The sequence below is a fragment of the Mirounga leonina genome, unplaced genomic scaffold, assembly GCF_011800145.1.
Source record: "Mirounga leonina isolate KUSES-001 unplaced genomic scaffold, KU_Mleo_1.0 Mir_115, whole genome shotgun sequence".
NCBI classification, from domain to species: domain Eukaryota; kingdom Metazoa; phylum Chordata; class Mammalia; order Carnivora; family Phocidae; genus Mirounga; species Mirounga leonina.
Window position 1 is genome coordinate 32523297 of NW_023270268.1, and position 16575 is coordinate 32539871.

The 16575-nt window shown below is 35.7% G+C and overlaps 1 protein-coding gene and 1 long non-coding RNA gene across 3 annotated transcripts in view; both read right to left on the minus strand.

The window, feature by feature from the left end:
* Nucleotides 1-16575, minus strand: part of STAG1 (stromal antigen 1) — a 409713-nt gene that overhangs the window by 277668 nt on the left and 115470 nt on the right. For both annotated transcript variants that reach the window (XM_034995271.1, XM_034995264.1), the window contains exon 3: nt 9209-9311. In XM_034995271.1, coding sequence (XP_034851162.1) covers nt 9209-9311 — 103 coding nt within the window. The remainder of the gene's footprint in view (nt 1-9208; nt 9312-16575) is intronic.
* LOC118004141 lies at nt 1181-2802 on the minus strand. The gene is made up of 2 exons (XR_004677496.1): nt 2332-2802; nt 1181-1286 (listed from the first exon to the last, which is right to left on the minus strand). It is a non-coding gene; the product is annotated as an uncharacterized LOC118004141 (long non-coding RNA).

Consider the following 16575-nt stretch of genomic DNA (forward strand, 5'->3'; position numbering starts at 1 on the left):
TTTCTGCTGCAGTGTTCAGCTTTGTAACTAGAGGGCACCGAAGGAATACTACAAAGTATAGTATAGTATGTAGGGTCTTCCCTCCCTACTTATTATACCTGTTCCCTTCACTTTCTATTCTTGTGTTCTTCATAGTACCCTTTCAACTCCTCTTGGTTAACAATCTTATAATCATTTCTGTGTGTGGATTAATATGTAATAAATTTACTATTTATTTTTAAGCACATTATTTTTAGAACAGTTTTAGATTTACCAAAAAACTGTAAAGACAGTACAGAAAATTCCCACATACATCACATCCACTTACCCTATTATTAACTCCTTACCATTTGTATGGTACATTTTTGTTACAGTTAGTGAACCAATATTGAGAGATTAATGAAAAGTCCCTACTTTATTCAGATTTTCTTAGTTTTGCCTAATGGCCTTTTTCTGTTCCAGGACCCCATCCAGGATACCATATTACATTTATGTCATGTCTCTCTAAGCTCCTCTTGGCTTTGACAGGCTTTCCCTGGTTTTCTGGTGACTTTGACAGTTGTGAGGATTTCCGGCCTTATAGAATGTTCCTCAACTGGGTTTTGTCTGATGGGATTTTCTTACCACTACACCAGAATTTAGGGTTTGGAGAAGAAGATGTAAGAGATAAAGTGTTATTTTTTTTTCACCTCATATCAAAGGTAAATACTATCAACATGATTTATCACTGTGAATGTTGACCTTAATCAGTTGATTGAGATGGTGTTTGTCAGGTTTCTCCACTGTAAAGTTACTTTTCCACCCCTTTCCATACTGTACCTTTGGAAGAAAGATACTACATATATCCCACATTTAAGGGGTGGGGAGTTATTCTCCACCTCTTTCACAGGGGAGTATTTACACAGATTTAGAACTTTTTCGTAAGGGAGATATGTCTGTTTTCATTCATTCAATCATTTAAACAAATGTGGACTCATCAAAATTTCTTTTATACCCTGAGTTATAATTCAACACAGTTCTGTTGTTCAACCTGTTTCAACTCTGGCCATTGGGAGATCTTTTAGTTGGCTCCTGCATCCATTTCACATATACCCATCTCTGTGTGTGTGTGTATGTGTATGTCTTACTGGTTACCTTCTGGCAGCACAATATTCTGCAGGCTCATCTTGTATATTCCCTTCCTCAATTTTTGGAACCATCCAATACTCCAAGGAGCTCTGGTTCCTTTTATTGGAGAATGATATTAGAGATGAAGATCTGGGCACTAGGTTTTGCTCCTTGATATGGAGTGTCCTTGCTTCTAGACTCTTAAGCAGACAAAGAAATACATGTCCCATATACATATAAATAACTATAAATACTGCTGTCTGTAACAATCTATTATCTGTATTAAGATAAATATAAATTCATATTAGTATCTCCAACTTTAATCCATTACCATATGAATGCATCTTCCCCTTACTAATCGATATGGTCCCACCCCAACAGTGACAAACCTGGCACCCACTAGTATACAAGTATAGCAATATTAGAACTGTTCAATCATACCCCAGCAGAAACAATTTTATTAACTAGATTACAATGCTTACATATACAATGTAGTTTCTTTGATTTTAGTCTTACAGATTCATTTCCAAAGTTACTTAAGTCAGCAACTTCCTGCCCAATTCCCTTCAGTGACATTGTTTCAAACACTTCAGAGGTAGACTGCTTTGTTAAATTCTACATTCCATCCTGGTATCCACCTAACCTCCTAAATGACTTTATAAAATCTATACTTATAAAATTCACTTTTTCCGTAAAGTTCAATGGGTTTTAACAAATGCACAGTATCGGGGCACCTGGGTGGCTCAGTCGTTAAGCGGCTGCCTTCGGCTCAGGTCATGATCCCAGGGTCCTGGGATCGAGCCCCACATCAGGCTCCCTGCTCATTGGGAAGTCTGCTTCTCCCTCTCCCACTCCCCCCGCTTATGTTCCTGCTCTCGCTATCTATCAAATAAATAAAATCTTAAAAAAAAAAAAAAAAAACAAATGCACAGTGTCATGTATGTAAATATGTTATCTCGTAGAAGAGTTTTCACCACCTTAAAAAATCCCTGTGCTTCTCCCATTCAACCCTCCCACTTCTCTTTGGCAAACAATGAATTCTTTCATCATAACTATAGTTTTGACTTTTATAAAGAGTCATACAATTAAATCACACAGTATGCAGCCTCTTCAGACTGTATCTTTCACCTTAACAATATACATTTAAGATTCATCCATGTCTTTTAGTGGCTGAATAGCTAATTTCTTTTTATTTCTAAATAATATTCCATTGTATGAATGTATCACATTTTGTCATCCACTTACCTAATGATGGACATCTTGGTCACCATTTCTTGGCAGTGAGGAATAAAGCTGCTATACACATTCACATGCAGCATTTTGTGCAGACATAATTTCCAAATGAGTTATGTAAACATCTAGGAGGATGATTATTGAATCATATGATAAAACTATGTTTAGCTTTGTAAAAAAAACTGCCGAACTGTCTTCCAAAGTAGATATAACATTTTGCATTCCCACCAGTGATGAATAAGAGCCCTGATGCTTGTAAGCTTGACAGCTTTGTAACCTTCTCACGTTTTTGGATTTCAGCCATTCTAATAGGTATAGAGTTGTTATCTTATTGTTGTCTTAATTTGTGATTCCTGGATGACAAATGATTAAGGACTTTTAAATAATTAATAATTCTTCACATTAAATTTTTCTGTTCCGGGGCACCTGGGTGGCTCAGTTGGTTAAGCGACTGCCTTCGGCTCAGGTCATGATCCTGGAGTCCCGGGATCGAGTCCCGCATTGGGCTCCCTGCTCAGCGGGGAGTCTGCTTCTCCCTCTGCCCTCTTCCCTCTCATGCTCTCTGTCTCTCATTCTCTCTCTCTCAAATAATAAAATCTTTAAAAAAAAAAAAATTTTTCTGTTCCAATTACTAGAATACATATTGTCTCCTGACTATACACTGACTGATTCTCTATACTTGCACTATCTAACATGGCAGCACTACTCTCATGTAGCTAACTGAGCATATAAAATATGGCTAGTCAAACACGAAATGTTCAGTAAGCATAAAATATCCACAAGATTGTGAAGATGTGAAGATTTACAATGAAAAATAGCACATTAAATATCTCACTTATAATGCTATAGTGATTACATGATGAAATAACATTAGATATATAAAAATTAATTTCATTACCCATTTTTTGTAATTTAGTAGAAAATATTAAGCTGCCGATGTGGCTCACATCCTATTTCTACTAAACGATCCCACACTATTCCAATACTATAACCACAGTAATTCTTATAATATAAACATAATCCCATTACTTCCTTGTTTAATCTCTGATCTTTAGTGACCCTCAGTAACCATCAATTTAAAATCCAAATTCCTGGGGTACCTGGGTGGCTCAGTTGGTTAAGCAACTGCCTTCGGCTCAGGTCATGATCCTGGAGTCCCGGGATCAAGTCCCACATCGGGCTCCCTGCTCAGTGGGGGGTCTGCTTCTCCCTCTGACCCTTCCCCTCTCATGCTCTCTGTCTCCCATTCTCTCTTTCAGATAAATAAATAAAATCTTTAAAAAAATAAAATAAAATAAAATAAAATAAAATCCAAATTCCTAAGCATGGAAAGTAAGGCGATCATTTACTACCTGTTCAGTCATCTACCACACCAGATCTCTCTTTACAGACTGATAAATTTAAAGTCGCTTAAAAACATCATCATTTCATGCATTCATTCTTTATAGCTGGACTCTTGATTTTGGCTCCTCCTAGTAAGTCTTGTTTCTGTGCTCACTCTTTGGAGGAACAGGTATTTTCTAGGTATTGTGCATGCACACAAGTGTGTGTGTGTGTGTATGCATGCGTATGTGTGTATCTGAAGAAAGGTGCCAAAATGTTACTTTTCTTTATTAAATAAGTAATACATACTCACATGGCCTAAAAGTCAAAAGGTGATTAAAGTTATACAATGAAAACTTGCACACCCCTGCCCTCAATCCACAATCTACTTTCCTAAGAGACAAACACTATTACTCATTCCTTATATGTCATATAAACAAAGAAATGTGTATGAAATTAAAGAATAAATAAATAAATGGACGTTCATGGATTGGAAGAGTTAATACTGTTAAGATGTCAATACTCCCCAAAGCAACCTACAGATTAAATGCAATCTCTATCAAAATCCCAATGATCTGTTTTGCAGAAATAGAAAAACCCATTCTATAATTCAAAGGGAATCTCAAAAGCATCTCAAATGACCAGAACAATCTTGGAAAAAAAAAACAAAAAACAAAAAACACTGGAAGACTCACACTTCTTGACTTCAAAACTTATTACAAAGCTACACTATGAAAACAGCATGGTGCTGGCATGAAAGCAAACATACAGACCAGTGGAATATAATAAAGAGCCCAGAAACAAACCCTCACATATATGGTTTAATGATTTTGGCAAGGGTGCCCAAACCACTCAGTGGGTAAAGAGCAAAGGTTGGAAGAATGGGAGAAAATATTTACAAATCATATATCTGATAAGGGATTAATATCCAAAATATATAAAGAACTACTAAAACTCAACAAAACAAAGAACCTGATTTGAAAATTGGCAAATAATTTGAATACACATTTCTCCAAAGAAGATATGCAAATGGCCATTAAGCACAAGAAGAGATGCTCAATGTTACTCATCATTAGGGAAATGCACATCAAAACTACAATGAGATGGAACCCCACACCTATTAAGATGGCTACTATCTAAAAAGAGAAAACAATTCTTGGAGAGGATGTGGAGCAATTAGAACTCTTATGCACTGTTGATGGGAATGTAAAATGGTATAGGCCTTATGGGAAACAGTATGTCAGTTCCTCAAAAAATTAAAAAAAGAATTACCATATGATCAACCAATTATACATACATATATACCCAAAAGAACTGAAAGCAGGGTCTCAAAAAGTTATTTGTACACCCATCAAAACACCAACATTATTCATAATAGCTCAAACTTGGAAGCAACCCAAGTATCCATTGATGAATGAATGGATAAGCAAATGTGGTATATACACACAGTGGAATATTACTGAGCCTTAAAAAGGAAGGAAATTCTGACATAATTTACAATATGGATGAACCTTGAAGACATTATGCTAAGTGAAAGAAGCCAGTCACAAAAGATAAATACTATATGACTCCACTTAAATAAGGTACATAGTCAAAAACAGAGACAGAAAGTGTTTGCCAGAGGCTAGGGAAAACAGAAATAGAGAGTTTTTGTTTTTACTGAAGTACAGTAATTTATAATAGCTTCAGGTGTACAACATGAGTCAATATTTATATATTTTACAAAGTGATTACCACAATAAATCCAGCTATCATCTGTCACTGTACAAAGTTCTTACAGTATTACTAACTATATTTTCTATGCCCAACATTGCATACCCATGTCTTATTTATTTTATTAGAATTACACTTTTAAAAGATGAATAAAGTTCGGGAGATGGTGATGACTGCACAATATTATGAATGTATTTAATACAACTGAACTATACACATAAAAATGGTTAAGTTGGCAAATCTTAGGTGTATTTCACCAGAATAAAAAAAAATTGGAAAAAACCTAAATGCATATGTGTATTTCCACATATCTATTATATTTTATGTTACTTACGCACAATTCTGCACCATTCTATTTTCACATATTTTAGTCAATCTATAGTATGTTCTAGAGAATACCTTCATTCTTTTCTGAAAGCTGCAGTGTTGCATTGCACAGATGTACATTAATTTTTTTTAGACATTAACCCGCTGATTGACATTTATTTTATTCTGGATCTTTTACAATTACAAGTAACACTATGACAAGTAAGCCTGCATATGCGTAGAAAAGTTTGTGTGTGTCACACACACATACATTATTATACATACATAGTATATAGATAGTATGAACTAAACTCCATGAATAAAGGGGAAATAAACCAGAAATCTCACACCTGGGAACCTTTAGCATGGGTCATAAAGGGGGGAAAAGGTAAAAACATAAAAATCCATTTGATCTTATCTAAGGTCTATCTATTTTATCCCTATTATCCCAAGAGTGATTTTCCATGTCCCAAATCTAGACAGTAATAAAGAGTAAAGATGTTCAGAAAGACTGACCCTAATAAAAGGAGTAAGAAGAGAGAATATAATAATGCAACAGGATACATATGATCTTTAGGTTATACACAAAGGATACAATTTTGCAGTCCTGAGAATAATCCCTGTCTCAGACATATAACTACACTTATCCCACTCAAATCATATGTTTGTTTGGAATTTGGCAAGGGGGGCAAAGGTGTAGGGGGAATTTAAAAATTAAGAATTCTGACAGTTATTTTAAAGGGTAATAATATATATATAAACCTTTAATTACTTGTGACCTGACAGGCTCCCTTCCCTACACATTTCTGCCACATAGGTGAGGCCACCTGTAAGTGTATTTCCATTCCTAAACAAGGATCCAAGGTGCTCTCAAATGAAAGAAATGGATGATGTTCCACATCAAACTTGATAGTAAGGAGAACAGTCTCCAGCATCCAAGTGTAAAACTCTTTCACTTTTCCCAAACTGCTTTCATAAGGAATATTCTACCACCAAATATTCTAACAAAGTTGAGAAGTATTATAAAGAGTGATTTTAATGTATGTTTTTCCCCCACAATTTTTTCCTTTTAAATAAAGGTGGAATATATGAGTGTAGAGAAAATGGTAGAAGTCATCCCTCTAACCTTTTTTTAAATTTAAGATTGTGCTAGAAAATTAAAGGTTATCAAGATTCACTGAGGCTAACTAAAAACTGAGGCAAAGAAACATGGATAGAATAGCAATAACATAAAAAAAAGTTGCAAGGACATATTTATAATAACTGGTTAATATTACCATTAACATTACCATCAATTGCAACCAGTGGATTTTATTTGCATCATGATTCAAACCAACAAACTATACCTTAAAAATGATAATATTTAGGAAATGATTATAAACTTTAAAGTTGTTATTTGGTGATATTTATACAGTATTTTTATCTTGAGTATGATAATGATATTTATTGTAAAATAAAGATAAATCAAGTCCTGCGCAGAGGACCTAAATAGACATTTTTCCTAAGAAGACATACAGATGACCGACACACGAAAAGATGCTGAACATTAATAATCATCAAAGAAATGCAAATCAAAACCACAATAAGGTATCACATCACACCAGTTAGAATGTCTAGTATCAAAAAAAAACAAAAAAAACAAATAACAAGTGCTAGCAAGGATGTGGAGGAAGGGAACTTTCATATACTGTTAGTGGGAATGTAACTGGTACAGCTACTATGAAAACCAGTATGGAGGTTCCTCAAAAAATTAAAATAGAAATGCCATATGACCTAGTAATTCCACTACTGGGTATTTACCCAAAGCAAATGAAAAGACTAATTCAAAAAGATCTATGCAGCCCTATGTTCATTGCAGCATTATTTAAAATAGCTAAGATACATGGGGCGCCTGGGTGGCTCAGTTGGTTAAGCGACTGCCTTCAGCTCAGGTCATGATCCCAGGGTCCTGGGATCGAGCCCCACATCGGCTCCGCGGGAAGCCTGCTTCTCCCTCTCCCACTCCCTCTGCTTGTGTTCCCTCTCTGTCTCTCTCTCTGTCAAATAAATAAATAAAATCTTTAAAAATAAATAAATAATAAATAAATACATAAAATAAAATAGCTAAGATACAGAAGAAACCTAAATTGTCCATTGATAGATAAATGGATAAAGGAGATACACACACACACACGGCGTGTGCACGTGCACACACACACACATATATATATATTGGAATATTATTCAGCCATAAAGAAAACTGAAATCTTTCTATCTGTATAGCAAATGGATGGACATCCATACAACATGGATTGATTTACAGTGTATTATGCTAAGTAAAATAAGTTAGATGGAGAAAGACAAATACCATATGATTTCATTTATGTGAAACCTAAAAAACAAAACAAAGACAGAAAGCGATTCATAAATACAGGGAATAAAGTGGTGGCTGCCAAAGGGGCAGGGGGAGGGGTTGAAGGGGTGGGTGAGCAAAATAAGTAAAGGGGATTAAGGGGTACAAACTTCCAGTTACAAACTAAATTAGTCACAAGGATAAAAAAATACAGCTTAGGGAATATAGTCAGTAATACTGTACTAACACTGTATGGTGACAGGTAGTAATTACACTTATCATGGTGACCACTGCATCATACACAGAATGGTCAAATCACTATGTTGTACACCTGGAAACTAATAAAACATTCTATGTCAACTATACTTCAATGATAAAAATTTTAAGAAGAAAAAGCAAGCCCGTATCTTTTAGAAATGCATTCTGAAATATTTACAGATGGAATGATGTCTACATAACTTGAAAATAAAATGGGAAGGAAATACGGGGTGGAGAAATGAAAGATTAGCCATAACTTGATAGCTGCTGTAGCTGGGCAATGGTTATATGGAAAGTTCATTATAGTATTATGCTTCTCACAAAAGGAGACTGAAATTTTCCATAATAAGAACTTTCATAAAATAGAAAAAAAATTGCTAATACCAAATCATATCATAAAAATGAGTGCAGAATAGTACAAACCTTACCCCTTGACATGGTGAGTGATACTGTCTCTGAGAGCTTATGCTACCTTAAACTGAATGATGACTGGTGTACTCAAAAATATATAAAGATATCCTCTCAAAGTATGGATACCCAGAGTTCTTCTAAACTTCTCAGTCATGTATCAGTGAGAATATATTGACACTGGGCCAAAATCCCAAACTGAACACTACCAAAATGCACACTTAAGAGTTCACAAGAAATCAGAGTTGCATCTAAAACGCAGGGAAGTCATAACTAACTACATCTGATTTCATACCAATCATCTTCTCCATGTCTTTATATGGATCATAATTTATTTACAAGTGAAGCATGGAGAGCAGAAAACATACTAAAATCAAATTCCTTTTCTGATCACTGTCAATCCAATTCATGAAGCAAAGTTTCCAAGAATCTCTAATATGCCACCAAAATTTTTAAAAAGTATTAACAGAACGAGAATTAACAAACAGCTTATATCAAGCCCCTTTACTCAGTAACCATTACAAGAACAAAGACAAGTATAATACATACTGGAGGCCGACCAGGACGACCCCTTTTTCTTTTTCCTTTGATCTCTGTCTCTTCAAGTTCGCTGCCAGCATCAGAATGGGCAGTAGTTTCATTAGTTGAGTCCCTAGAAAATGTGATATATTATTTTAGCGAACAAATTAATTCATATATACAATGCAGTTCTGTTCCACTACTTTCCTTACCTCCTGGAATATGGCTGATAAGAAGTGTTTTTTCTTCCACTTCCAGAAAAAATCTTTAGGAAACTGAATTATCCTTCCTGACTGTATCACATAACACTAAGTGACATGAATCCCCAAATGATAGATAAACAAGAAGGAAATGATTGTGGAAATGGCAGCTGCTATACAAAATATAATGAAAATTCAGTTGTAAAAGATGAATTCATCAATACAAAAATTTAAGTCTTAGGAATTGTATTCATTTTTTAAAAATCATGAAAGTCAACAGTGTGCTAGTAAAAGTTTAAAAACTGGCTCTTCAAAAAAAATATGATTAAAAATGTTATAACAGATATTTAACAATTTACTGACAATAAAAAAATACACGATATTCTTTGTTTTTTTAAGATTTTATTTATTTATTTGAGAGAGAGAGAATGAGAGACAGAGAGCACAAGAGGGAAGAGGGTCAGAGGGAGAAGCAGACCCCCCCGCTGAGCAGGGAGCCCAATGTGGGACTCGATCCCGGGACTCCAGGATCACGACCTGAGCCGAAGGCAGTCACTTAACCAACTGAGCCACCCAGGCGCCCAAAAATACACGATATTCTTATTGTAAATTCCATACAACTAATCAGTTCACATAAAATGATAATTTTGCCATTCTTGTGTCCCTACCTAACCTTCTGTTGCAAGTGATGAACAAACACAGTTTTGAAATGAAAGATCACTGATAATTTTGTTCACTTAATGAATAGGATACAAGTGAAATGACAAAGACATTTGTTAGAACTTCACTCATCGGCCAGTGGTGTGGGCAACTTCTTATTGAATCAGTAACAGTTCTCAAATACTAGAAGGACATTCCTCACTATCAGAGGAAGTATATTATATATTATATTATAATAGCTATAAACCTGATATACCTTTAAATTTAATCTGCATTATTAACAATAACTTCATCACTTTAGGTCTAGAGACAAATGACAAAACAATAAATTGAGCCCTGATCTGTAGTGTTTACTGCTTTTCATAATGTAAATATTCCTACCACAATTTCAAACTGCCAAAGTGATATCAACAGACTTGAGAAGTAATGAACAGTAGTAGTGCACCACTAAAAAGTATTTCTACCATATAAATAGAATAGGTGTAAATAAAAAATTCAAAAATGTAGAAAACAATAACACGTAAAATAAATAGAAAGTGGTGAGTTTTGAGGATTTGTTACTTTTATTTTTAATATGATTTAATTTTAAGTACATAAAATTAGTATATTTTATTATATTTTTATAATGACAATGTTAATTTAACTGGGTCACAAAATTCCTGGAAATTTAATATTCAGCTCTCCAGGACAGTACAGGCTGGCTCTAGCACACCACTGAAAAGATACAGATAGTACGAACAACAACTTCTTCACTAAATTTTATGTTACTAACAGTATAAAGGATATGCATAAAACTGCAAATACAACAAAGGGAATACAGCAAAGGGGAGTCCAACACACAATCTATTATTTCTCCATCTGCTTCAATGAATGCTCTCACTATCATTTCCTCTTTGTGTCAATTGCATAAAGCTCAATTCTTTAGTGTCAGCTACTGTTCCCTTTTTACCAGTCTCTGGGAGATCTCATCCAGTTGATGTATAACTTCTTTCACTTCAATACATTATCAACAGACCTGATCACCCATTTCTCCAAAGAAGACATACAAATGGCTAACAGACACATGAAAATATGTTCGTCATCATTAGCCATCAGGAAAATTCAAATCAAAACCACATTGAGATACCACCCCACACCAATCAGAATGGCTAAAATTAACAACTTAGGAAACAAGAGATGTTGGAGAGGATGCAGAGAAATGGGAACCCTCTTACACTGTTGATGTGAATGCAAACTGGTACAGCCACTCTGGAAAACAGTATGGAGGTTCCTCAAAAAAGTTAAAAATAGAACTACCCTATGACCCAGCAATTGCGCTACTAGGTATTTACGAGAAGGATACAAAACTAGTGATTTGAAGGGGCACACGCACCCCAATGTTTACAGCAGCAATGTCCACAATAGCCAAAGTTTGGAAAGAGCCCCGATGTCCACTGACAGATGAATGGATAAAGAAGATATGGTACATATATATATACAATGAAATCTTATATTTGCAACAACATGGATGGAACTAGAGGGTATTATGCTCAGCGAAATAATTAGTCAGTGAGGGAAAGACAAATACTATATGATTTCACTCATATGTGAAATTTAAGAAACACAACAGAGGATCATAGGAGAAGGGAAGGAAAAATAAGATAAAAACAGAGAGGAAGGCAAACCATAAGAGACTCTTAACTCCAGGAAACAAACTGGGGTTCCTGGAGGGGAAGTGGGTGGTAGGATGGGGTAAGTGGGTGATGGGCATTAAGGAGGGTGCATGATGTAATGAGCACTGGGTATTATATGCAACTGATGAATCACAAACTCTACCCTTGAAACTAATAATACACTAGGTTAATTAAATTGAATTTAAATTTAAAAAAATTTTTAAAATAGACCTGGATCATCTATAATTCGAGATTTTTAAGTCACATGTAACATGCTTCTTTGAATGCCACATCAAATTCACCAAATACCACATATAAAAATTAAGTCCAACACTGACTTATTTCTAGCTCTCTGCTCATGGCAATATAATTAACTGATTTATTTAGTTAATGCATGAGTGTACTTTAAGTTGTTATGCAAATTTATTATGGTCACCATTATCCTGTCTTACTCATATTCCTAGAATCATATCAATCTTCCTCTTGTGCCATTAGCTAACAAGTGCTCCCAAGTTATCCTCCATATAATAATTCTCCAATTCTTTCCATGATGAGTACCATAATCACCACTCCCTGAATTAATCTCAATTTATCTATTTCTATTTCCCTCATGCAAGGCATTCTATATGACATATTGCCAGTAACATTCTTAACATCACAATTATTTCCTTACTTGCAAATCTTCAAAGGTTATCTGGTATTTAAAACCGTAAACAGAAAAAAGACTGAGATTTCCGAGGAAGATGGCACAGTAGGAGGATCCTAGGCTCACATCAACCCACAGATACACTAGATAACACCAACATCAAGATTATATAACCCCGAAAACAACCAAAAGACTGTCACCAACAGACTCCCCACAGGTAAATGTAGAGAAGAGGCCACATCAAAGAGGGGAGGAAGGACAAAGACTTGTTGGGAGCCAAACAGACCCACAGGACTGTCCTTGAGAGGGCAGGAAAAGCCAAAGGCACAGACAGGAGAGTAGAACAGACACCACACCAGGCACACCAGGCACCCCATGCATGGAGGACCCCCACTAGGAAGACTAATCACCGTAACATTTGGCTTTAAAAACCAGAGGGGCTTAACTTTGCAAGTTCTTACAATTACTGGGGCTTAACACCAAGAACTTTAAAAAAAATCAGCAGGCTGCCTCTGGGAGAGCTAGAGGGCAATACAAAACAGAATCCCTGTCCTTTTAAAAAAAAAAAAAAAAAAAAAAAAGGCATGAAATAGCATAACAAACAGCCCCAAGGAGATACAGAACAGAAGCAGCAGTCTGAAAAACGACTTGGGTTACGGAAGGGAGATTTGTTTACTAACCTCAGAACATATGCTGGAGGGGTAGGGATCTTTGGGAAACTTCTCCAAGAACAAAAGAGCTGGCAGGTGCCATTTCCCTCCCCATCACTCAGCCTACATACATGGACACATACAGACCCAGTACAAACACACTCTCCATCTAGCTTGCTAAAACAGCTCTCTCACTCTCATGCTTTCCTATGGACCCACCCCCTCCAGCCCTGCCTCTACAGGAGTCTATCCAAAGCTGTGCCACAAGTAGGGAAATGTGCAAGCAGTCCCAACAGGGACTAACATGACTCCTGCCCTGGGTAAAGGGGAAGAAAATCAACATACCAGTTTGACTGCAGTCCAGGCAATGGGCTGGAGGCAGACAGCTGGTCTGACGCAGGCACTCCCCACCAATGAAAGTTTCTCATGGGTCAACACAGGGAGAGTACCCTGCAGTTTGGTGCTACTGCAGCTCTGGCAAATGCCTGTCCTGACCTAACTAAATCCCAAGACCACCCAGACAGGCACACTAATAACAAAGAACCAAACCCTGCCCACAACAGGCAGAAAGAGCCATTACAGAGGACCAGACTGAAGGCAAATGCAGCTCAGCCACAAAAGCAAGCTGCATAAAACACTCACAGGAGACACCCCTGAAACCAAAGGTTTGGGTGAACAGGGGACACTGCACTGTAGGGAACTCAATAGGAGGAGATGTAGCTGACTTTCCTAAAACACAGAGACAAAACATAAGACACAGAGAGTTAGAAAAAAATGAGGAGACAGGGGAATATGTCCCAAATAAAAGAACAGGACAAAATCACAGCTAGAGACCTAAAATGAAATGGAGGTAATATGCCTGAAGAGAAGATTTAAAGTAACAGTCATAAAGATACTCACTGGATTTGAAAAAGGAGTAGAGGACCTCAAAGAGAGCCTTAACAAAGAGATAGAAAATATAAAAAAGAACCAATCAGAGATGAAGAACTCAATAATTGAAATTAAAAATACACTAGAGGGAATAAACAGTAGACTAGAGGAAGCAAATGTATCAGCAAACTGGAGGACAGACTAATGAAAAGCAATGAAGCTGAACAGGAGAGAGAAAATAATAATAACAAATGGAAACAGACTCAAGCACGATGCCTGGATGGCTCAGTTGGTTAAGCATCTGCCTTCGGCTCAGGTCATGATCCTGAGGTCCTGGGATAGAGTCCAGCATCAGGCTCCTTGCTCAGCAGGGAGCCTGCTTCTCCCTCTGCCTGCCACTCCCCCTGCTTATGCACTCTCACTCTCTGACAAATAAATAAATAAAATCTTTAAAAAAAAAAAGACATAAGGAACTCAGTGATAGCAATAAGCATAACATTTGCATTATAGGGATCCCAGAAAAAGAAAGGAGAGAAAAGGGGGAATAAAATTTATCTGAAAAAGTAATAGCGAAAGATTCCTGAACATGGGGAAGGAAACAAAAATCCACATCCAGGAGGTACAGAGGGCTCCCCAAAAAATCAACCCAAGGAGGTGCCCACCAAGACACATAGTAATTAAACTGGTAAAAAGTAGTGATAAAGAGAGCATTTTAAAAGCAGCAAGAGAAAAGGAAACAATTACATACAAGGAAAACCCCATCAGGCAATCGGCTGATTTTTCATCAGAAACTTTGCAGACCAAAAGAGAGTGGCACAATATACTGTGCCATTGAAAGGAAGTGCTGAAGGGAAAAGACCTGTAATCAAGAATACTCGATCCAGCAAGGCTATCATTCAGAATACAAGGAGAAATAAAGAGTTTCCTAGACACACAAAAGTTAAAGTAGTTCATGACAACTACACCAGCCTTACAAGAAATGTTAAAGGGGACTTTTTGACTGGAAAGGAAATACCATAAAGCAAGAGTAATAAAAGTAGGAAGCAGTAAAAATAAGTATGTCTATAAAAATCAGTCAAGGGATTCACAAAGCATTGAATCACTATATTTTACCCTGAAACTACTATAACAATGTATATTCATTATACTGGAATGAAAGTTTTTATAAAACTTTTTAAAAAATAAAATTAAAATTATAAATAATATTGATCTAGTCCAGGGCTACACAGTAAATATATTAGGCTTGGGGGTCTTCAAGTCTGTCTACTATTCAACTCTACCATCATAGCCTGAATGCAGCCATATATAATATGTAAGTGAATGGACATGTCTGCAGTCCAATAATATTCAGAAAAGCAGGAATCTGAGCCACTAGTAGTAGTCAATTCCTGATCTAGTTCATCTTATTCATCTCCACTAAAGAATAATAAATCATACTGCATTTTTCCTCAATTTAGACCAAACATTATGTTTTCATATACTGTGTGCTATTTATATACATTATCTACAATAAACATGCACAAAAACCTCATAAGAAAAGATATTATATCAATACAAACAAATGAAAGATCTGAAAATATGATAATCTTGTCCATAGTCACATACCTAGTAAGTGGCACAGTCCACTTAGATTTCAAGGTAAACCTGAATTCTCTATCTCCATGTCAGGATACTAGACTGCAAATATTATGTTTTCTTTTTCTCTTGTGTGGACAGAATCTACTAGTGCTTTTGATGCTTTAAGTCAGAAAGCAACTATAGGAACATGTTTGTTTTAGCATATAATATGTAACCCATTCATGAAAATAATTTATCCTTGAGCACTACACTTTACTGATAAAAGAGAAAGGTACAATTTATTTTCTAATTCTGCCAACTGCAGCCAGTTTAAAAGGTGATGGCTATTACCAACAAATTACTAATACATTACAATTAGTACATGTGTGTATGTGTGTTTATTAGAATATACAAGAATACATATATAATCTTTTTTACTTCAAGCAATAGAGAGGATATAAGAATACAAGGAAGAGTTTCATATTATCACACCCTCCCTAACTCTGAATCCCAATCTGAAGAATAACAGTTTGACCACTACCCTGCCATTAATTATTTATATTTTTACACATAAAAATATATATCAAAATATGATTTATTTGCTTATTTGTTTTACTTTCTTCTTCTAACTATATTTCAGTTTTAAAATTTTTAATTAATAGCAATCTTCCATACAAGTACAAAGAATTCTGGAATAGTACTCTTCATCATACATATGAAATTTATTTAATTACTTCCCTATCAGTGAGCACTTAGATTATCTCTAGCTTTAAACTATTAAAGAGCTAAAATAATTGTCCTTATACAGTAACTCTTATTACATAGTAACAAATTTCTCTCTAGAACAGACACAGAATGCTTGATCAAAAATTCAAACTTTGACCAACTGCTGCAAAAAAACTACAAAAACCCTACCAATGGCTAATGTTCACATTTACAATACTACTAGACAGAAGTTAAGAAAATGGAAGAACAAGATCAAATCTTGTAAGAATGAATTTTTATTCCCTAAAACTCTCTAAATTCTATCTCTCTCCATTTGCACTGTAATCACTCCAGTTCAAGTTGTCAACATAACTGGCTTGCATACTGCAATATCCTCCTCCTAATAGGTCTCCTTGCTTCTACTGGTGCCCCTCCCAAATAATCACTATACTACTCT